Source organism: Myotis myotis, unplaced genomic scaffold (assembly GCF_014108235.1).
Source record: "Myotis myotis isolate mMyoMyo1 unplaced genomic scaffold, mMyoMyo1.p scaffold_m19_p_2, whole genome shotgun sequence".
Classification (NCBI taxonomy): Eukaryota; Metazoa; Chordata; class Mammalia; order Chiroptera; family Vespertilionidae; genus Myotis; species Myotis myotis.
In genome coordinates this window covers 76,532,304-76,556,184 of record NW_023416324.1, presented here as the reverse complement: position 1 = coordinate 76,556,184, position 23,881 = coordinate 76,532,304, and the positions used below count along the sequence as shown (strand labels likewise).

General features: G+C 46.5%; 1 protein-coding gene across 5 annotated transcripts in view; it reads right to left on the bottom strand.

Moving 5' to 3' along the window:
* Nucleotides 1-23,881, bottom strand: part of MBOAT1 (membrane bound O-acyltransferase domain containing 1) — a 113,279-nt gene that overhangs the window by 40,652 nt on the left and 48,746 nt on the right. For 3 of the 5 annotated variants that reach the window (XR_004974056.1, XM_036349746.1, XM_036349743.1), the window contains exons 2-4: nt 13,102-13,247; nt 11,178-11,255; nt 5,616-5,711 (exon numbers count right to left, since the gene is read on the bottom strand). Coding sequence is in view for 4 of the 5 variants with exons in the window: in XM_036349746.1 (XP_036205639.1) it covers nt 5,616-5,711; nt 11,178-11,255; nt 13,102-13,247 (320 nt within the window). In the remaining variant the exon portion in view is untranslated. The remainder of the gene's footprint in view (nt 1-5,615; nt 5,712-11,177; nt 11,256-13,101; nt 13,248-23,881) is intronic. The other 2 variants (XM_036349744.1, XM_036349745.1) reach the window with 2 other exon arrangements.

The window sequence follows — 23,881 nt, the reverse complement described above, 5'->3', positions numbered from 1 at the left end:
CCGCCACCAGGAGCGCAGGCAAGTGACACCACTCTTTCGGGTTTTACAAGAAACAAAATAGGGTAACAGGGAGCACAGTGGCTATTGTTCCACTCCTGTAGGCTACAGTTCATCAAAATATGCACGCAAATATATTTAAATAACACTTAGGGAGTCTCATTATTATAATCATCTAAAAGAATAAAAAAATTACTGAAATCCCCTCAGAACTACTGTCTTAGCATTTTGATTACTTCCTTCTACTCTCTTTTTTCTACACTCATAAAAATGTAGAAAATGTGTCTGCATTCATAAAAATGGCATCTTAATACATGTATTTGTTTTGTGGTTTTTTTTACCTTCCATTATCGTGTAAGCATTTTCCAGTATCATTAAACATTCTTTGAAGACATCACTTTCAATGGATGCATTTTAGTTCCATCATTTAATCATTCACTTCTTTTGAGCCACTTAGGAGATTTCTAATTTTTCATTATTATTAAAAACAGTTGAACATGCTTATGAATACATTTGATTTCCTTAAGGTAATTCAATTCCTAGGAATTTATCCTATTGCAGGATATGAACTTTTAAAAAATTCTTGCTTGAATTTTATGGCTAAATTGCCTTTTCAGAAGCATTGTGCCAATTTATACTCCCACTAGTAGTGTATAAGAGTTCTCCTTTCACAATGTTTTCAAAAACACATGGGCACCTCACGTTGCCAACGTGGTGGGAGAGCAATTGTCTGCCTGACTCTGGCCTGCCCTACAGAGAAAAGGGGTTCTTGTTGCTGCTCTCCTCAGAAGAAAACCTTTCTGTGAGCAACAAAGAAGAATCAGCTCACAATCAACAAACTAAAAAGGAATCAAGTACCAGCCTTATCACACGCAATTGGTGAGCTTCCCCCAGAAGATCAGTAAATGCTCTGGTATCTTTAATAGCCTCATTCACAGAGAAAGCATGGGGGGCATTCGCCACTACACACATTGGCATAAACTGGATATTAGCAGCACTAATAAGTGTCCCTTGTGTGTTATCCTCACCGTTACCACCAGTCTAGCCCATGAAAACCTGCTTACGTTCAGAAAGATAAAATTCCAAGCACCAGAATAATCTAAAGTACAGCAAGTTTATGTGTTCCTCAAAATTAAAATCATATATTGTTTGACACAAACACTAATTGAATCCCAGTCCCATCCGATTCCTATCTGCGCTCTTATGCTAAAGGTGTGATGAAATGTGAGAAGCACTTAGGTGTGTGTGTGCGCTCAAAAGAGAGCAGCTGCCACATCAGATTGCTTTAAAAAGCCAGGCTCGACTTCAGAACACTACTTTACTCCTCAACGGAGTCCTAAGATTTTTAAACTGAAATGACAGTGTTAAATTGCACCGTGAAGGAGCACCTGTGGTCGCCTGCATGCTCATAATGAGAAGAGACTGGTGAAGAATCTCTCTGAGAGTCTGTGATTTAAAACATCTCGCCATTTCAGGTTGCCATGAACCTCTCCCTTTATGTTAACGGACATTATCCAAGAAGATGGGTTTATGTCAGTGAGGCACTGTGCATTTATGGTGGGAGGGGGGAAATGCTGCTTAATAATGCCCTATAATTAAAAGGGGGGACATCTGTAATACTTTCAACAAGAAAGATAAATTTAAAAAAAATTTAATTCCAAAAAAAAAATAAAGACATACCATCAAGAACTGGATAGTATGGCCACTCAGTAATTAGAGAACTAAATTGCATGCAATTCAGAGGTAGAAGACATTTTTTTTTTACCCTTTTCTAACAACAGTCCTTTCTAGTTCAAACATTCTACAGTTTTGTGGGTAATGTCAGAGATTTCTCAATGCAAGGAGATCTGAAAATGCCAGCAAGCAAACACCCCTTGGGGGCATGCATCCCAGCTCTGCTGCTGGAAGTGAAGGGGACAGGAACTGGTTCCGTCTCCCCAGCTGTCAAACCCCAAGTCCACAGCGTATCACAAACACACCGCTGTTCTCCACAAATGCCCTTTATTTTTCCTTTGGTAACTTTCCACGGTTCTGACTATACTAAAGTGATGTAACAATCATTCAAGAGTTTACGGTTTTATGAACATATTCAGTGGAGGAGTCAGTGTGACAAGAACAGGGAGAGATGTGGACACTGGAGGCACTCTTGGCTGCAGGATCAGGAGGAGGGGATGTGCTAGCTCGTGGAAAGGTATGCAATCACAAAACAGTGTGCATCCGTTTCCTAGAGAAGCCGGAACAGATGACCACAAATTGGGTGGCTTAGAACCAGAAACACTGTCTGGAGTCCGGAAGCTGAAAGCCCAATAACATGGTGTTGGCAGCACTGGTTCCTGGGGAGGCTGTGAGGGAGCATCTGTTCCGGCTTCCTCCTAGCTCTCGGTGGCTGAGAGCAGGCCCTGGAGTTCCCAGCTTGTAGCTGCCTCACTCTTTTCTCTGCCTCCATCTCCACATGCCCTTCTTCCCTCCGTGTGTCCGTGTGCCTGCATCTCTTAGGGACTTCTGACAGAGACACCAGTCTTAATGAATTCAGGGCCCACCTTACTCCAGTGGGTCCTCATTTTAACTGGTTATGTCTGCAAAGATCCTATTTCCAAATAGGGACCTACTGTGAGGTTCTGGGGAGACATGAATTTGGGGGAACACGAATCAACTCCGTACACCATGGCATGCTCACATTTAAACTTCCTACACAAACCTGAAATCGATAACGGTACCTTCACTCCACAGTCTTGCTCACTCCTGTCTCCTATAACTGCCTGGCACATGCAGGGCTCTCCATCAGTGTCTGCTGAATGATGCACCGGCGGGCCTTTCGATGCAGGACTGAAGTGTTTTCTTGGAGCTTGGATCTGCTCGATGACGGCCTCTCTCTCACACACACAACCCCCACCTACTATCTCCAGACTCATTTTCTCTAACATGGACTGCGAGGGTAAAAGAAAGTAAAGATGCCTCCACAGCAATCCAAGTGCAGGACCCCTACTTTTTATAAGTCTCCCGCACATCCTTTCAGCATGTTCACCCACATTTAAATTCAATAGCTATTACTTTAACACACTCAACTTGCTTTGGTGATTTTGCAAAGGACCCACCTTAGATTTAGAGAAACCATGTTCCCCTTCCATATATAATCAGCTTACACATAAGTACAAACTGGAATAAACAAGTCTTGGAATAAGCACAGATGACACTAGAGAAGCATGCAAATCAATTGGTGAGAGCAGAAGAGCCCGTGGCTGCAGCTACAAACACTCCAGGCGCCAGGGTCTCCATAGGTCTGATTTACAGGCAATGGGCAGTACCAGCCATTAAAGCTCAGTGCAAGGTCCAAAATGCAGTAAGTGCCTGGTGGACGAAGGGGATGGGGAGTGCAGGGGGACAGCGATCAGGGAATGCTTTGTAAAACAGTGACCTTTGAACTGGGATTTGGGAAAAGGAGGAAAAGGTTTCCACATAGACAAGGGTGATAAATATACCTCTAACTGGTGGACTGAGCAAGGCAGAGGCAGGGAGATGTGGACTGACCCGTGTGCGTGCAGACCAGGCACTTTTCGGCACTGCTACCACCTGCAGTACACAACGGGAGTAGGAGATGACAAGAGATGAGGCAGGTCCGCTCATTATGTGCTTGGTATTCTAGAACCTCATTGGTTGTACAGAGAACACAGACCAGAGAAGGAGCAGGGTGGAAGGAAAGATGGCCAGTTGGGGAAACTGCAGACACGTGGTGGCCCAGTGTGGTGGCTGCAGGCTTGCAGAGCTGTGGATGGAGCCTACTGATAGGCAGGCTGCTGACCTGACAGGACCTGGTGACACAGGGATGTGGATGGTAAGGGTCAGGGAGGTGGCTTTCTGGGACCTCCCCAGGCACCTGTCTCTCAGCTCTGTGCTCCTGCAGGGCTGTTTCCTCAGCTGGAATACCCTTCCTCCTGCCTGGGTATCTCCAGGCCTCGGCACTGTGCCTAGCATACTGGGAATCCAAAAACAGTGCAGAAAGGAATGAATGAATATACACTTTGTACCTTAAAAATGAAAAATGATGTAGATGAGAAACAAGTAATAATCTACTTTGGGCTAAAGTCAACATTTTTTATTCAACATCCCAACCAAATGGCTAGAGGGGCTATTTGATTGAGGCTTCTGGAAATACTGAGAAAAAGGACTGACAAATACTAGAGTCTTTAACTCACTAATTTACTGAAAACCTATTAAGAGCCAGGAACTCTTCTAAGTATTGGAGGGGTAGAGATATGGTTCTGAATCTAGGGTGAAACCAAAAAACTGACGTTTGTTTATCAAACACTAGGGAGAGGTCTGTGCACCGTTTAAAAATTACTTTTAATGCTATAACTTCCCAGCTATATTGTTATCATTCTTGTTCCCATAATTTCCATATTTTGCTAGCAATACATATCATTAAGAAACAAAAAGAAGTTTGTGAGCTTGTTTCAGAAAAATTGAAAAACTGCTCCATAATCTAGGGGGGGAGGAATGTGGCAAGAGAACAGCTCAAAAAGAAACCAGTAAAACCCAGAGGCCTGAGGGTAAGAAGAACTGGTGCATGCAAAGCCAGTCTGAGAACAGACCACAGCCCTGGAAACGTTGATGCAACGTCTTTGTGTCTGTCCCAGAGCAACACCCTTCGCCTTCCTAAGCCTCTTCATGCTGGGGTGGGTTAGATGCACATTTGCAAATTCACAGGAATAAGCTGTGAGTTGTAACCCCCTTATCTCACTGCCTACTCTCCAATCACTCATCAAATGAAATGTAGTTCAACCTTCTGGGAGAACTGGGGTTGTCCCGGACCTCGGACTGCCCTTGGGAAACAGAACCGAAATCCGAAGGAAGTACTGTGGATAACACACAAGGTGCTGTGCGGAATCACTCGGCTTTCGCGTCCGTTCCTCAAGAGCCATGAAAAGTTGTTACTGAACGAACATCAAAGGGCATACAATTTTCACTGATCCATCCCATAATGTTCCCAGGTGACCAATCAGGAGAAGGGTGGCCCATCAGGTAAAGGCCTGGTGCCAGACATGACTTTTCTATGTGGCTGTAAGTCTGATGGATCTGGTGGGGAGTGGCCAGGCAGCCAGGGGGCACACAGGAGGCTAAGGAAGCAGTTACTTATCAACTAGTATGGAAGAATTTCTGTATTAATAACTAGGAGAGATAAACACCAACCCTGAGTTAAGGGCCTTAGATTAGGGGTCAGCAAACTTTTACTGTAAAGAGCCAAGATAGCAAATACTTTTGGCTTCCAGGATCATGTGGTTTCTGTCATAACCACTCAACTCTACCTTCACCATGCAAAAGCAGCCAGAGACAGCACACAAATGAGCAAGTGCCTGGCTGTGTTCCAACATTACTACAAAGGCAGGTGGTGGGGCAGACTCTGCCCATGGGCCATTGCTCGCAACCTCTGACTTACAACGCAGCAGAGCTCACAGTCCTACAGAGCAATGGAGTCTTCACTCTCAAACGCATTAGCACCATCTTGCCAACTGACTTACCCAGGCACCCATGATTCTGATGTGCACACTGATCTTTCCAGACCCCAAGAGGCTGGGTCAAAGCCAGCGGTCAGACTTCCCCCCACAAGTTAAGACACTCACCCAGAAAAATCCGTAGTGAGGATTCCATAGTGGAAGATGTATATTCTGCTGACGTGGCATATCGTCAGGTATCCCATCGCTACAAAAAAGGAGTATCTGAAACCAAAACCCCACAGGACCAGGTTAGTATACAATGCAATAATGCACTCAATCAATGTTTTCTTCTTCCTCTCCCTCACCGACAACCCCCCTACCCCCCACCCCCACCCTCCGTTTGCAATGTCACAAAGTTCTGTTTGGTCTATCTACACTCCAGTCCTCCTCTCCCCCAACCCGCTGCTCTGAGCCCTTCATCTTTTCTCACCTGGTCCACTGCAGTTCTCAGCTTTGGCAGCATAATGAAATCACCTGGGGAATCATTACAAACCACAGATGTCTGGGCCCCACTCCCAGATATTCAGGTTTAATCAGTACAGCGTGCATGTAGCAGGTGTAATTCCAATATGCAGCCAGAGCTGGGAACCACTCACCTGTAAGGTCTTGCCCACAGATTCTTCCCTTCACAAACCATCACATTTACACGATGGTCTTTGTAAATAAATATAATCGCCATGTGCCCACCACTCTTTCCCTGAAACACTTTGTTCTCTTGGCTTCAAATCTCCTCGTTTTCTTCCCACTACTTTGGTTAATTCTTCCAAGGCTCTTGCTCAGCACATCTTCTTCCATCTACTCCTCAGTTACCATTCCTAATGCTCTGCCCAGAACCCTCCCTGAGACTTCAATTCCCATCTGCTCCATATCACTCCATATCACCAGCCTATAGAACAAACCAACAATACACACATACACACACCTGCCACTTAAAACATTCATCCATTTGTAATTATAAAGATATGAGATAATCTGATTAACTGCTGTTGCCCCTGCTACACTGAAAGCTCCATGAAGGCAAGGATGATCATGTGTGTTTCGTTCCCTATAGTCACTTTCCGTGCACTAGTTGAACAACTAAATAAGCGTTTCTTGTCTTAAAAGTCTCCAAAGGATCTCACTACCCAGTCACATCAAAACTCCTGAACACGGCAGGCAAAGTGCTTCCCACACAAAGCTCTGCCTGGCCTCTCTGGACTCACCTCTGGCCACACTCCGCATCCACCTTACATTCTAACTACACTGGACATCCTGCATTTTCAGGCCAGCTATCATTCTGAGAGCTCCTTCCACTGCCTACAATTCCTTTCTCCATCCTAGAGTCTCTCTTGGAGCTGCTTAATTACCAGATAAGGCTCAGCTACCTACTAATATCTATAATTATAATATTAAAACTTTAAGTATCTGTTTCCCCAACTCACTGTGACCTTGGATATCCCAACTCTTGACTTGACATAGGAGGGGTTAACTTACTGTTAGTTAAACATTGTGTTTCAGGAGCCCATCAGAAGCACACAATCAGAAGGGATAACTTTCAAATGCATCATAGCACGTGGAAGATACCTATTCTGATATTAAATTATCTTGTAATACACAAATCCACATTAAAATAACTCATGAAAATTAGATCAACCTCAGGAGTAGTAAATGGGAGGAACAAGATAAATTCCTTTGGTAGCAAGGGAGAACCAGACAACGTGTGTGAAGGAGTTCCATACATTCTAACGCACTATATAACTTCAACTTCTTTTTACCATTGTTTACAATCAAAGACCTTACTACACAACAAAGATCTTCCCCTACCCTGGGTTCATCCTTAACCTTTCCAAACCAGTAGATGGTGAAAAAAGAAAATTATTAAGAAAACACAACTCCCTCAAGATCTGAAGCAAAAGCTGAATGGAGTTTGGCCATTTTGCCTCCCACGCATGTTCCCTTTCTCCAACCAGTTCACAAGGGTAAGGAAGAAGCACAGAGCAGATTCCAGACAGATTATTCCAGGACCTTTTCAAATGCAGCCAGGCCTGCTGCTTCCTCTTTCTCCTCTACAAGAGTTAGACCCATACTTTTCCCTCCTGCTTCACCCCGAGAAAAAAGCAAGTTCAATTCAATTGTTATAATAAGACCCACCCACCAAGGATGGTGCCAAATGCTGTGTCCCAATACAACAGGGCAATGCATTTCATGCTCTGGACAAACCTGAAAAAATCTAAGGAACCCAGAAGTGGCCGAGGGAGCGTGTATTCTGGAGACAGACCAATGTGGGTTCATAACCAGCGTTGGCAAAACTAACCCATGGTGTGAGATGGGGATGGTGGTTATTCCAGGAAGGAGGGCTGCGGTAGAGACTGGGAATGCATGAAGGTAATATTTCTCTTTCTGACCTGGGAGGAGGGTACGTGAATGTATTCACTGTGTGAAAATTCAACAAACTGTATACCTATCTACCTCTCCAAGCTTTCATTTCCTCATCTTGGGAACAAAAAAAATTGATATCCTATTGAGTTGTCCTAAAAAGAACATAGTTTCAATAATGATAAATATTAAATACTAGAGACCCAGTGCACAAATTCATGCATGGGTGGGATCCCTTGGCCTGGCCGGCAATCGGGGCCTTCTCGCCCAACAGAGGTTGGCTGTGGGAGCACACTGACCATGAGGGGGCAGCTCCTGCATTGAGCATCTGCCCCCTAGTGGTCAGTGCATGTCATAGCTACTGGCTGGTAGTCCAGTTGTAATGGTCACTTAGGTTTTTATATATATAGATAATAACATATCAATTGATACACTTAACAAGAGTTCATATACATAAAATGATGAAACATAATATATTAAAAAGAGCTTGGCCTGGCACTTGGCACAAAGCAGATACTCCAAAACTGGTAACTGCATTGCTGAATTTGCACCAAGACCTCTGTCCTAGGAGATACTAACTATATTCTGCTCCAGCTGGTTCACATGTGGTAAATTAACTCCTGTGGCTTCTGTCCAACATAGCTACTTGCGAAGGAAACAGCTGGTACCCCAAAGATGCTCTGTAAACCCTGAATGACAATGGTCAGTCCAGAAATGGGTTAGTTCCCATGGCAGCAAATGCTAACCTTCCCTCCCCTTCCAGCCATATGACAGGACCCTTAAAACCAGCTCAGTGATGAGAAGAGAACAATCCACAGAGAATCCTGAAATCCTGGTCCTGAGGAGAACTTAAGTTCAAACCACCACAAACGCCACCTCTGATGGAGGGGAAATCTGAGGCACAGAGCAGCTGCGTCACTTGTCTGACCTCACACGGCTAGAAAGAGCCAGGTTTCCTGACTTGGGTCTACTCTGCTTTCCTGCTTCGATAGGAAACAACTTCATCCACTGGGACTGAACCACTCCCTGCTTCTGCAGCACTGGCGACTGCACAAGCAAAGAAAGAGGGGAAAACTTGTTCTGGCATCCTTTCTTTTCGGTCTTGTGACACGGCCCTCTGCTACCACAATGTGATTGCCTCTATAAACTGTTCAGCTCGGCCAAGGCCGGAGTGTTCCATCCCTGGCCAGAGGCTACCACAGAGTCCAGGGGCCTGGCCCAGAGTAAGTGTGCATGCAAGTGCTCCACCCTCTGAAAAACGACCATACCCAGCCACATCCTATGAGCGCAGGCAGAGCTGACAAATTACAATTTGTAAGGAAATGCCCAGAGAGATGCAACAGCAATTTCATTAATTATTCCACTGTTTCAAAAATCAAGTTTAGTAAAAATCAGCCATTTTCACCCCTACTTAAAAAAAAAAAAAAAGCATTTTGTCATAATATAAAGCATTTCCAAAACCCATTCTTTCCAAATTAGAAATATGGGTTTCATGTTTCCCTTCTGAATGAGTGACATGCTTCCCTTCAAGGGGATGAGATGATTAGAACAGAGATGATTAGGATTCAAATTTTCAGAGCTCATTTGGATACTAAGTTGAATGACTATCAAATTTAAAAATATTTTCCCCTGAAACCAGAAATTTATTTAAAGTAATTACAAGATTACACACTGAGAAGTTAAATTTCAATGACTTTAAGAAGAAAACTATTGTGCCAATAGCCTTATTAATCAAAGAGCTTTCCAAAGCCAAAATGAGACATCTGCTTTTTCAGAGACACCATCAGAGACGAATCCTTACTCAGTCATTCATTCCATAAATATTTATTGAGGCTTTACTTGTGCCAGGTATTGTTCTGGGCTCTGAGGAGACAACAGTGAGTAAGAGAGAAAGGTCTTTGTTTTCTCAGAGTTACTGACCGGCAGTCAGTAACTGAGGTGTCAGAAAGACCAAGGGAAACAGAGACAATGGGGAACAGATATCCCAGCTGTCTTAATTGATGGTCTAAGTATGTAGCCTTCAAGGTAGAATGAAATTACTTCGAAGTATCATAGCAAAAATATTTCTTCCTTAACAGTTTCCGTGTACATCCTTAAAGTATACAAAGTTCTAACATGCATACACACCCAGAAAACCATGGCCAAATTCGAGATAACAGATGCTTTGCCATACTAGCAGTCAGCAACTGTGCGTCGCTGCAGGTTGCCCAGGATCAAACCAGAGAGGGTCGACCTGCATTGCCACCATTTGTCCACCATCCAGAACTGAAATATCATTGCTGACATGTACACATAAGGAACTGTCGGACATTGAAACTTGGACTCAGAATGGCAGGAAATAGAAATTGGGACTTAAACATTTTTGTTCTTGATGTTTAAGTTTTATTTTCATTGTAGTAGCTTAATAATAAAAAAAGGGGGGGAGGGAGATGTGGGGAACCGATATAGGGTTGAGCCTGGGACTGACCTGCTGGCAAAGTCACAAACAAGTCCCAGCTTAGAGGGCTCAGTCCTCTTAGTATAATTAGGTTTGACCTTATAACACTCCCCAGATCTTACCTGGGAAGCTAATGGGCTGAGGGAAGTGCAGGAAGTGTAACTATGGTCAAAACAGGTGAAACTCATAAGAACTGTAACTATGGTGACCACTGCCTTGTTTACCTCTGAGTATAAAAGGTTGGTGCAGCCTGAGCACCAATGGAAGTCCTTCCTCTTGAGTTGGCCCCCCAATATTCCCAAATTATTTCTTGTCTTTTCTCTTTCATTTGTGTGCGGCTCCTCTTCCAGATTCTGAGCCCTGAACCACGCGGGACATGGAGGGAAACATTTACAACATCACACCCCAACTTTCTTCCTGCTTCTTCGGGGTCCCTGTCACATTCCCCTGCACAACCCCTCCCCTGGGAGCCTCTGATCTGATTAGTTTGCCTTTTCGAGAATAGAATTTATGTGGCTTCCTTCACTCGACATATTTATTTGAGACTCATCCATGTCATTGTGTGGATCAATCATTTACTCCTTTTTATGGCTGAACAGTATTCCATGGCAGGGAACATTTAGATTATTTCCAGTTTGGGGCTATCACAAATAGATCTGCCTAATGCTGATATACTGTCTTTCACCCGAGACCCCATTTGTACTCCACCTCTTTTTGTAAAGCTTTTTCTGAAAACTCCCAACATTTAGGGCTTCCCACCCCTCCTTCTGATGTCCCGGAAAACCAAGGCTATGCTATGTGTGACACATGGGGAAGGTACCGCTTCCCATGGAAATAAATACATTTCAAAGACCATGAATAACCCCACCTTGCACTGTTCATTCCCAGAGTCTTACCTGTGAATATTGGATACACTTGCAGTGACCAAGATTCCATAGCACATTAACACCAGTACAAACAGATGTGCAGAGTACCTTTAAGACATTGAGGGGAAGGGGGAGCAAAAACACTGAATATATTTCATATTAACGTATCTATTGCTACCAATACTGCTACTCCACCTTCACCCCACCAAAAAGCAACTGATCAGTTAACTCATGTTTATGTAAGAAAAATAAATCAAGTATTTTTGATCTGTGGAATTAAGAAGTTTATCTTGAGATGATATTAGGAAGTCTTGACACAATCTGCCAGTTGTAGCACTAGTGATATTAGGAATCATGAATGGGATGCTTGTACTTTATTTTTATTTTTTAGAGAGAGGAAGGGAGAAGGAGAGAGAGAAACACTGATGTGAGAGTAAAACATCAATCAGCTGCCTCCTATTGGGGATCGAGCCCACAACCTGGGTATGTGCCCTGACTGGGGAATCGAACAAGCAACCCTTGAGTGCATGGGATGACGCCCAACCAACTGAGCCACACCAGCCAGGGCTTAAACTTTTTTCACATACACAAGTGCAAGTCTGAAAGAGAGTTCTTTCTTTCTTCAGGCTTTTTCCCCAAAAAATTTAAAGTACCAGGACCAAAACGGAGCTGGCTTTTACCTGTCTTGTTGGTTGATTCAAAATACTCATCCATCTTTCTCAAATTTTTGTTGAAAGAGGAAGAGCAGCATTCTAGAGCCATGAACAAATTCACAAATTTCCTTCAGTTGTACTTCTAGAAATGTTGGTTCCTAAAGCTTCTTCCCCAAAAAGTGCCACTCCCAAGTATTGATCCAGAAAGTCTGACCTACATGCTTTCTTTAAGAATGACTGCCAGCCCTGGAAGGTGTGGCTCAGTTGGTTGAGCAAAGAGGTTGCCAGTTCAATTCCAGGTCAGGGCACATGCCCGGGTTTTGGGATTGATCCTCAGGAGGGGGCGTGCAGGACGCAGCTGATCATGCATGTTTCTCTCTCACATCAATGTCAATCTCTCTCTCTCTCCCTCCCTCTCTCTCTCCCTCTCCCTTCCTCTCTCTCTCAAATCAATAAAAGCTATTTTTTAAAAAGAATGACTCCCATTCCCTAAGACCACTAAAACAATTGTTTTACTCTCAGTACAGGACTAATGCCAATATCTCCAGCAGTAATCAAGAAAAACACCAATGTCCACAACACTCAGGAATGATTCCTCGTCACGAAAATTAAACCTTATAAAAACCCATTTACATGACCCAGGGGAGATCAGCAAAAGAGTAACTTTAAGAAAAATTCACCAAATGGACTTTCAATGGGTAGTCAAATTTATTGATTCCAGGTTCTTATAGTAAATGTAAATTTCTGCAACATCCCCATTATTTTAAGTAAATATATATATATATATATATATATATATATATATATATATCACACACACACACACTTATTTATATACTAGAGGCCCAATGCACGACATTCATGCACAGAGGATGGGGGGCGTCCCCTCAGCTGGGCCTGTGCCCTTCTTGCAGTCCGGGACCCTTTGGGGTATGTCCACCTGCCAGCAGTCAGACATCCCACTCACAGTCCGGAACCCCTCACTCCTTACTGCCAGCCTGCAGCGGAGGCAGGAGAGGCTCCTGCCACTGCCACTGCAGTTGCCAGCCATGAGCCCGGTTTCTGGCTGAGCAGCGCTCCCCCTGTGGGAGTGCACTGACAACCAGGGGGCAGCTCCTACATTGAGCGTCTGCCCCTGGTGGTCAGTGCGCATCATAGCCACCGGTCCTTCCACCATTTGGTTTATTTGCATATTAGCCTTTTATTATATAGGATAATTCCTTAGAGTCTGGGAAATGCCAAGAATATTGCCACAAAACACCCGAATGATAAATATTAGAATTCATGAGGTTCATACTCACCAACCAAAACAAAAGATGACAAAGTAGATGCCAAAAATGGTGGCAAATGTGTGCCGGGCCAAGGGACTGGTTTTACCGGGACTTAAGTAGATGCGAAACCAGAAAGCAGCAAACAAAGCAACGAGCTGGCATACCACAAAATTCACCTGTAAAGGAAAAAAGAATCAAAACCTTTACTGCTCTGCCTGTGTGAGAATGTGCTCGACATTTTTCAGATTTCCATGTTGGGTGCACCTCAGACTTGTACTTCTTCCACAATAGGGTGTTCATTTGGAGAAGGAGCCACAGACTGAAGAGAACTGGGCCCTCCTCAGTGGTATAAGAAGCAAACTACCCAATAAAGGCAGATGAACCTAACAAAGGCAGACCTCGTTTTATTGCACTTCAGTTTACTGTGCTTCACAGGTGTTGTATGTTTTACAAACTGAAGGCAAGACCCTCCACCATGATCCAGCAAAAATATTATGACTCGCTTTATTTCCCTGCTTTATTGCCCTACTCGCTTTATTATGGTAGTCTGGAATCAACCTGAAAGACCTCCGAGGCATACCTGTAGTTTCTTTTCCAGTTCTTTAAAACTAGCCAAGGCTGCTTTCCCACCCATAAGAGGAGACTTGTTCATGTAAAGACTGCAGCTGATTGTGAGGTCAGCTTGCTGGGTCTCTTCCCATCACCCACAACACTATCCTATCTAATAAAAGAGAAACATGGTAATTAGCCGTACATCTGCTACCCTTCCCATTGGCTAATCAGGGCGATATGCAAATTAACTGCCAGCCAAGATGGCGGCCGGCAACCGGGCAGCTTGAAGTGAACATGAGGCTTGCTTGCTTCAGTGACAGAGGACTGCAATGTTCCCCGCCTGCCGCTGCCAGCCTCTGAGCTTGCAGTTTGAAACATTGTTACAAATATAGAAGCTAAACAAAACCCCAGAAACCTGCTTTCAGCCAGCCAGGATCTCAGAGCTGGAGTTGAAACAGTGTTTCGATTACAGAACCCAAACAAACCAGATACCTGCTTTCAGCAGCAGAGGCCTAAGAGCGGGAGCCAAGCCTCAGAGCTAAAGCTGGCCCAGAATAAAAAAAAAGAAAAAAAGGAGCAGTTGGGAGCTTCAGTCACCTGCCAGCCTGAAAACAGCCCTCAGCCCTTCACCCAGACTGGCCAGGCACCCCAGTGGGGACCCCCACCCTGAAGGGGGTGTGACCAGCCGCAAACAGCCATCATCCCCTCATCCAGGCTGGCCAGGCACCCCAGTGGGGACCCCCACCCTGATGCAGTACACCCTTCAGGGCAAACCAGCCGGACCCCACCCGTGCACCAGGCCTCTATCCTATATAGTAAAAGGGTAATATGCCTCCCAGCACCGGGATCAGCGGAGCAGCGAGGCCTCCAGGCCCCGGGATCAGCGTGACAGGGGGCAGCGCCCAAACCCCCTGATCGCCCTGCGGCTCTGTGTGTGACAGGGGGCGGGGTCACAACCCCCTGATCAGCCCTGCTCTGTGCCTGATAGGGGGGAGCTCCCCAACCCCCTGATCACCCTGCGGCTCTGTGTGTGACAGGGTGCGGCGCCCCAACCCCCTGATTGGCCCTGCTCTGTGTGTGACAGGGTGCGGCCCCCCAACCTCCCCCCACCAGCCCTGCTCTGTGTGTGATGGGGTAGAGCCATAATCTCCCCTTCGGCCCTGCCCTGAGTGTGACAGGGTTTGGCACCCCAACCCCCTGATCTGCCCTGCTCTGTGTGTGACAGGGGGCGGTGCCCCAACTCCCTTATCGGCCTTACTCTGTGAGTGACAGGGGGGAGCCCCCCAGCCCCCTGATAGGCCCTGTTCTGTGTGTGACAGGGGGGAGCTCCCCAACCTCCTGATCGACCCTGCTCTGTGCGTGACAGGGTACGGAGCCCCAACCCCCCTGATTGGCCCTGCTCTGTGCGTGACGGGGTGGTGCCGCAACCTCCCCATCGACCCTGCCTTGAGTGTCACAGGGGGCGGTGCCCCAACCTCCAATCGGCCCTACCCTGAGCGTGACTGAGGGTGGCATCGCAACCTCCCGATCCGTCCTGCTCAGTGTATGACAGGGGGCGGTGCTCCAACTCCCCAATCAGCCCTGCTCTGAGCCCGACCAGGGGCTGCACCTAAGGATTAGGCCTGCCCTCTGCCACCCAGGAGCAGGCCTAAGCCAGCAGGTTGTTATCTCCCGAGGGGTCCCAGACTGCGAGAGGGCACAGGCCAGGCTGAGAGACGCCCCCCTCCCCACCGAGTGCACAAATTTTTGTGCACCGGGCCTCTAGTCTATATATATAAAAGCCTAAGCAACTGGCAGACCAGCCGGTAGCTATGATGCACACTGACCACCAGGGGGCAGACGCTCAATGCAGGAGCTGAAACCACATACATGGAAACATGGAACAGACTGATGAATCTTAGAGGGAAGGTGAAGGGGGGAGGGCGGGAAGAGATTAACCAAAGATCTTATATGCATACTAGAGGCCTGGTGCATGGATTTGTGCACCGGTGGGGTCCCTTGGCCTGGCCTGCAGGGATCGGGCCAAAACCGGCTCTCTGACATCCCCTGAGGGGTCCCAGATTGCAAGAGGGCTCAGGCCAGACCAAGGGACCCCACCAGTGCAAAAATCCCTGCACCAGGCCTCTAGTCCTAAGATAAAGAATAAGTTCTTTTAGAGGTGCAAATTAATCAAATCAAAGAGGCTTCCCTCATGTGATTCCTAAGAAATCAAATGCTTCTTCAAAATAATCATCACCTGTTTCATGACTCTAATTTTTCTCATTTTAAATTAACACCAAATAAGCAAGAGCATTGCTCAAATTCAAGATGTGACACTAAAGATCCAAAAAAGAAACAGCCCAGCATTAAACTTTCAATGTCAACGCTGTCCAATTATGCAACGTTGGCACCAAACTTCCTTAGAAAAACCTCAGTGATCTAGCTCTCAAAAATATTTTCCATAAGAGAAAATATGAAATAATTCCCTGACACCTGTAGGAAAGATCAGCTGATTTAACACAAAATCAAAATACATTAAGTGGTTTATCAGTTAATGAGAATTGGAAAAACAGTTTAATCTTTTCAGAGTATTCAGAATGAAAACGTAAGTATCAATTTACTTTTAGACGGTGCCTAACTGAAATGGATCGAGGATATAAATATCTGAATAAACCCTCAACTTCAGCCTCAGGAGTTTTGCACGCTACAAAAAGCTCTAGCTGTAAAATTCATGATGGCTGGGCTCGGAGGTAGCACTAAAGGTAGCAGGACATCACCTCCACCTGAGGTCATTTTGGTCTCCCAATAAAAAACAAGGATACTGCCCGGCCAGCATGGCTCAGTGCTTGAGCGTTAAGAACCTAGAGGTCACAGTTCAATTCCTGGTCGTGGCACATGCCGGGGTTGCAGGCTCGATCCCCAGTAGGGGGAGTGCAGGAGGCACCTGATTAATGATTCTCTCTCATCATTGATGTTTCTCTCTCTCTCCCTCTCCCTTCCTCTCTGAAATCAATAAAAATATTTTTAAAAAAACAATTCTAATTCACAAGAAAAATAATTCATAGAAAAATACTTTCAGAGAAATTTTTTGGTTTTAAAATTGGCTGTACTGCAATCATGTCAAACTCGCAGCCCACAGGCAGCACGCAGCCTACAACAAATATTTTTGTGGCCCAGCCAATATAACGGTATGTAAGAAACGTTTTAACAAAACTGTCATAACTTAATTTTTAGAATGTCCTGTTATACATAATTATTAATAACGAGCTACAATGTTTGCTAATGACTGATTACTATAATGGTGTTGCATTCATTTCCCTTACGCACCTTATGCGCAGGCGCACCATTTCTCTCCACTAATACTAGCAGCGAATATTTTAGCAGCCGATTGCCATGTCATTAGTCTTGGACTGACTTGTTTAGTGTGCGCAACATGAAATATTTTGCTTTCGGAGAACAAGAAAAATAGGTTTATTTGCGTTACATTTATTAATTTGTGCAGTTATTCAATGTCTAGTAAGTTAATGTTCAAGAAAAAATATTAATTTTTATTAAAATGTTCTATTATTTTATGTTAATGATTACTCATTTATTTCAGCCCTTTGTATTCAGCATGTCTCTATCAAAATAAACCTACGCTTCTATGAAAATTAAAGCTTTTGTTTTTTTGCAGCCCACATAACCTTAAACCTTGTTTATTTGGCCCTATAGCCTTTGAGTTTGACATGCTTGCTGCACTGAGTTCCCCTCTATTTTGGAGATCATTCTTCATAGTCTTTCCAAAAACCTATTTCCCCTACTGCTCACCCTCACTTAATACCATAAAAGGCACAGACGAGTTGAGCTGTGTGGTCCTATCCTGCATAATTTTGGTCATATCTTTTTATATAGCCTAAATGCACAACCAACAACACACACACACACACAGAGAGAGAGAGAGAGAGAGAGAGAGAGAGAGAGAGAGAGAGAGAGAGAGAGAGAGAGAGAGAGAACCATCTTAGCAAGTTTCAAAATGTAAAGGACTTGGCAACTGGAAAGTCAAAGTTATGATCACCTGTAGGTCATTAATCACACATTCCTTCATTCTCTCAGACCAGGGTCCAGCCTGCAGTCACAGCAGAATGTAGTTACTAAGGAGATGTCCACAGGAAAAGTTGCTCCATTCCTGTTGGTTGGCCAGTAATTACTGAGCATCCCTGAACCAGTGGTTCTCAAGAGTATAGTCCCCAAACACCAGCAGGAACAGCCACCTGGAAACTTGTCTGTTAGAAAAGCAAATTTTCAGCACCCCCCCTCACCCCACCCCCCAGAGACCAGCTAAATTAGACAGACATTCCCAGGGTAGGTCCAGCAATCATAACTGTGATGTACACTCAACTCTGAGAACCATTAGCATAGAGGAGAAAGAAGGCGTGTCCTTTCCTTCAGGAGCTTATGATCTAACTGGAGGAAGAACCCAAATAACCTACAAGTAATTGTAAATTAACATTAGCATTGTGTGAACTTCTTACATTATGTGTCCTTTAGACCCTTAGAAAAAGACAAGACGTTTCATGGTTAAGGAGGAATAAGACTCAGAGGGACAATAAGAAAACCTATTGAAACAGATAAAAATTGAGGTGGGGGGAGGGGGGCCTAAAGACTCTAAAAATACTGCTGCCTGGTTCCTATCCCCAAAGCTTCTGATTCAATAAGCCTGGCATCAGGACTTTTCGAAGCATTCTGGTAATTCTAATAAGCAGGCAAGATGCAGACCTCCTGGTTTGGAAGATAGAGACCTACAGAGCCACCACGAGGAACTGGGCTTCCCCAGGATTGAGAAAAACACAAAGGACAGGGGGATTGGACTGTGAAAGCGTTGGGGCTGGGATGAGATGGAACAAATTTAGGAGCAATCAAAGCCTGAAGGCCATCCCTCAGCCAGCCCAGACCGCCTCAGCCTCCTGACAGTCTCCTGCACTGGGTCTGTCGTCTGTAAGACCCCTTTCAACTGCCTCCAAGGAAGAGAGAGCCTTACCATGGGAAACTACCCCTGATCCTGTAACCCTAGAGACAGCAAGGAAAGGAAGAATGACTGGGTCCCTGAAGCAATCTGCCATTTTTCAGTCACCATAATATAATGTGCAGCCAACTGAATGCCCTGGTTCTGACACTAAGGTGTCAGCTGGGCAGCCTTAGGTGATTGGTTGGTTAATTCTACAAATATTTACTGATTGACTCCATATACCAGATACTGGGGACAGTGAGCAAGATACTATCATCACCTTCAACACAAGAAGAGGCAAATTACATGCTCTAGGTTTCAATTCTTTTTTTTTTTTTTTCCAAACTGTCTTTGGGAGAACTGGTCTCTAATGTCTCCTCTGGCTTCAGTGGTCTCTGATTCTATATCTAACCCCAATCCTTCCCCTTAATTGTTCTTGGTAAATGAACCCAAGACTTCATTATGGATTAAAAGCTTTCCCCTATACACAGACACAACTCACTCCCCCAACCTCTGCCTGGAGTGGGACATGAATGGCTAGCTGAATGTTCCAAGGCAAACACAGCACCACTTAGTTCTAGCAGGAGGGTTCTAGAAGAATTGCTCTTCAGTTGGCAGATGTACACCTTAAAAGGTACAGGCCAAACCACAATTAGACATCACTTTACACCCAGTAGGATGGCCATTATTTAAAAAACAAAATATGGAGAAATGAGAACCCTTGTACACTGCTGGTGGGAATGTAAAATGGTACAGCCATGGTGGAAAACAGTAAAAAATATAATTACATACGATCTAGCAATTCCACTTCTGGGTATATATGGGTATATACCCAAAAATATCAAAAGCAGGATCTTAAAGAAACATTTGTCCACCCATGTTCATAGCAGCATTGTTCAAAACAGCCAAAAGGTGGAAGCAAACCAAATATCCATCAAAAGATGAATGGGTAAATAAAATGTGGTATATACACACAATGGAATATTATTCAGCCTTGAAATGGGTGAAATCCTGACACCTGCTATAACATGGATAAGCCTTAAAGATACTATGCTAAATGAAACAAGCCAGTCACAAAAGGACAGTGTAAAATTCCACTTATATGAGGTGCCTAAAATAGTCAAATTTATAGACTGAAAGTAGAATGGTGGTTACCAGGGACTGGAGGGTAAAAAAACTGTGATTATTATTTAACTAGAGGCCCAGTGCACAAAATTCATGCATGGGGACGGGCCCTCAGCCAGGCCTGCAACCTCTCCAATCCGGGACCCCTCGGGGGATGTCCGACTGCCGGTTTAGCCCTTATCCCGCAGGACATCACAATCGGGGACCGCTGGCTCCTAACCGCTCACCTGCCAGCCTGCCTGCCTGATCGCCCCTAACCACCTCTGCCTGCCTGCCTGATCACCCCTAATTGCCTCTGACTCAGCCCCCGCCACTGTGGCTTTGTCCAGAAGGATGTCCGGAAGATGTCTGGTCTATCTGGTCTAATTTGCATATTACCCTTTTATTAGTATAGACTAGAGGCCCGGTGCACAAAAATTTGTGCACTCGGGGGGTAGGGGGGGTCCCTCAGCCCGGCCTGTGCCCTCTCGCAGTCTGGGACCCCTTGGAAGATAACGACCTGCTGGCTTAGGCCTGCTCCCGGGTGGCAGAGGGCAGGCCCAATCCCTAGGTGCAGCCCCTGGTCGGGCTCAGAGCAGGGTCCATTGGGGAGTTGGGGCGCCGCTCCCTGTCATGCACAGAGCAGGGCAGATCGGGAGGTTGCGATGCCACCCTCAGTCACACTCAGGGTAGGGCCGATTGGGGGGTTGGGGCACCGTACCCTGTCACACTCAAGGCAGGGTCGATGGGGAGGTTGCGGCGCCATCCCCTGTCACGCACAGAGCAGGGCCAATCAGGGGGTTGGGGCACTGCCCCCTGTCACTCACAGAGCAGGACCCTTCCGGGGGGTTGGGGCTCTGTACCCTGTCACGCACAGAGCAGGGCCAATCAGGGGTTTGGGGCGCTGCTCCCTGTCATGCACAGAGCAGGGCCCATCAGGGGGTTGGGGCGCCGCCCTCTATCACCCACAGAGCAGGGCCGATCAGGGGGTTGGGGCGCCGCTACTCTCACACTCAGGGCAGGGCGATGGGGAGGTTATGGCTCTACCCCGTCACACACAGAGCAGGGCCCATGGGGTGGGGGGGCGTTGGGGTGCCGCACCCTGTCACACACAGAGCAGGGCTGATCAGGGGGTCGGGGCGCCTTCCCCTGTCACGAACAGAGCAGGGTGGATAGGGAGGTTGTGACCCCGCCCCCTGTCACACACAGAGCCACTGGGCGATCAGTGGGTTTGGGCGCTGCCGCCTGTCACGCTGATCCTGGTGCCGAGAGGCCTCGTGGCTCCGCTGATCCCGGTGCTGGGAGGCATATTACCCTTTTACTATATAGGGTAGAGGCCTGGTGTACGGGTGGGTGCTGGCTGGTTTGCCCTGAAGGGTGTCCTGGATCAGGGTGGGGGTCCCCACTGGGGTGCCTGGCCAGCCTGGGTGAGGGGATGATGGCTGTTTGCAGCTGGTCACACCCCCTTCAGGGTGGGGGTCCCCACTGGGGTGCCTGGCCAGTCTGGGTGAGGGGCTGAGGGCTGTTTTCAGGCTGGGGGTGACTGAAGCTCCCAACCGCTCCTTTTTTTCTTTTTCTTTTTTTTTATTCTGGGCCAGCTTTAGCTTTGAGGCTTGGCACTAGCTCTTAGGCCTCCGCAGCTGAAAGTAGGTTTCTGGCCTTTGCTTACAATGTTGCGATCCTGCTGGCTGAAGCCTGGCGAATAAAGCAGGTTTCTGGGGTTTTGTTTAGCTTCTATATTTGTTACATAGTTGCTTAGAGTTGCAGCTCAGCGGCCTGCAGCAGCAGGCGGGGAACATTGGAGTCCTCCGTCACTGAAGCAAGCAAGCCTCATGTTAGTTTCAAGCTGCCTGGCTGCCGGCCGCCATCTTGGCTGGCAGTTATTTGCATATAGCCCTGATTAGCCAATGGGAAGGGTAGCAGTCGTACGCCAATTACCATGTTTCTCTTTTATTAGAGAGGACTAGAGGCCCGGTGCACAAAAATTTATGCCCTCGGGGGGATGGGGGGGGCCCCTCAGCCTGGCCTGTGCCCTCTCACAGTCTGGGACCCCTTGGGAGATAATGCCCTGCTGGCTTAGGCCTGCTCCTGGGTGGCAGAGGGCAGGCCCAATCCCTAGGTGCAGCCCCTGGTCGGGCTCAGAGCAGGGCCGTTCGGGGAGTTGGGGCACCGCCCCCTGTCATGCACAGAGCAGGGCCGTTCGGGGAGTTGGGGCGCCGCCCTCTATCACCCACAGAGCAGGGCCGATCAGGTGGTTGGGGCACCGCCACTCTCACACTCAGGGCAGGGCTGATGGGGAGGTTATGGCTCTACCCCGTCACACACAGAGCAGGGTCCGTGGGGGGGGGGGGGGGGTTGGGGCACCGCACCCTGTCACACACAGAGTAGGGCTGATCGGGGGGTTGGGGTGCTGCCCCCTGTCACGCTGATCCCGGTGCCAGGAGGCCTCTCAGCTCCGCCGATCCAGGTGCTGGGAGGCCTCGCGGCTCTGCTGATCCCAGTGCTGGGAGGCATATTACCCTTTTACTATATAGGATACAGGCCTGTTGCATGGGTGGGCTGGCTGGTTTGCCCTGAAGGGTGTCCTGGATCAGGGTGGGGGTCCCCACTGGGGTGCCTGGCCAGCCTGGGTGAGGGGATGATGGCTGTTTGAAGCTGGTCACACACCCTTCAGGGTGGGGGTCCCCACTGGGGTGCCTGGCCAGTCTGGGTGAGGGGCTGAGGGCTGTTTTCAGGCCAACTGAAGCTCCCAACTGCTCCTTTTTTTCTTTTCTTTTTTTTATTCTGGGCCAGCTTTAGCTCTGAGGCTCCAGCTCTTAGGCCTCCGCTGCTGATAGAAGGTATCTGGTTTGTTTCGGTTCTATAATCAAACTCTGTATCAACTCCAGCTCTGAGATCCCGGCTCGCTGAAAGCAGGTTCCTGGGGTTTTGTTTAGCTTCTATATTTGTTACTATGTTTCTTAAACTGCAGGCTCAGAGGCCGGCAAGGCAGGCGGGGAACGTTGGAGTCCTCCGTCACTGAAGCAAGCCTCATGTTAGTTTCAAGCTGCCTGGCTGCCGGCCGCCATCTTGGCTGGCAGTTAATTTGCATATTTTCCTGATTAGCCAATGGGAAGGGTAGCGGTCGTATGCCAATTACCATGTTTCTCTTTTATTATATAGGATGGTATGGATTTTCAATTTTGCAAGATGAAAAGAGTTCTGGAGATGGATGGCAGTGATGGCTGCATGACAATGTGAGTGTACTGAATGCTCCTGAACTGTATGCTTTAAAAAGGTTAAAATGGGAATTTTTATATTATGTATATTTTACCAGACTTTTTCTAAAGTACAGGATGAAGCATGAAACCAATTTCTTTGTGTTTGCTAGTTCATATCAATACTAGCAGCTGATAGAAACTATGACCATCTCTGTGGCCAAAAGTGACTGGCTGCCATGACAACAATTCATACAGAAACAGAATTAGATCTTTGCTCCTTTCCTCTCTAAGGGCCAACAAAATTGGAGGCATTATCCTTTAGAAATGCAGCCTGAAATGGGTTTGATTTGATGTATGAGATTTGCTTCCAAATAATCTTGAAGGGATGGAGAGAGTAGAGTGGGTATAAATCAGTGGTTCTCAACTAGAGATGATATACACCCCAGGGGACATTTTTGGTTGTCATAACCAGAAAGGGGAGGGGGTGCTCCTGGCATCTAATGAGTAGAGGCCAAGGATAATGCAAAAATATTCTAAAAGGTACACCACAGCCCCTCGCACAACAAAGATGTTTCAGCCCAAAGTGTCAGTAGCACCGAGGTTAAGAAATCCTGGCATGAAGGAAAGGAAAAATAACAAAAGAAAAAGAAATCCTGACATGGATGAAACAAGGTTGACCTGTTGAAACTGTTGAAGATAAGTGCTGGGAACATATCATTCCACTTACCTCTCCATTATGTTTGAATTTTCCCATAACAAACAGATGGGTAGTGTGTGTGTGTGTGTGTGTGTGTGTGTGTGTGTGTGTGTGTGTGTGTGTTTTGTTTTGGGGGGTGGGGTGTTTGTTTGTTTTACTATACTTTTATTGATTTTAGAGAGAGAGGAAGGGAGAGGAAGAGGAAGGGGGGAGGGGATGAGGGAGAGGGAGAGGGTAGAGGGAGGGAGAAAGTGGGAGGGAGAAGGAGAGGGGAAGGGAAAGGGTTATCAATCG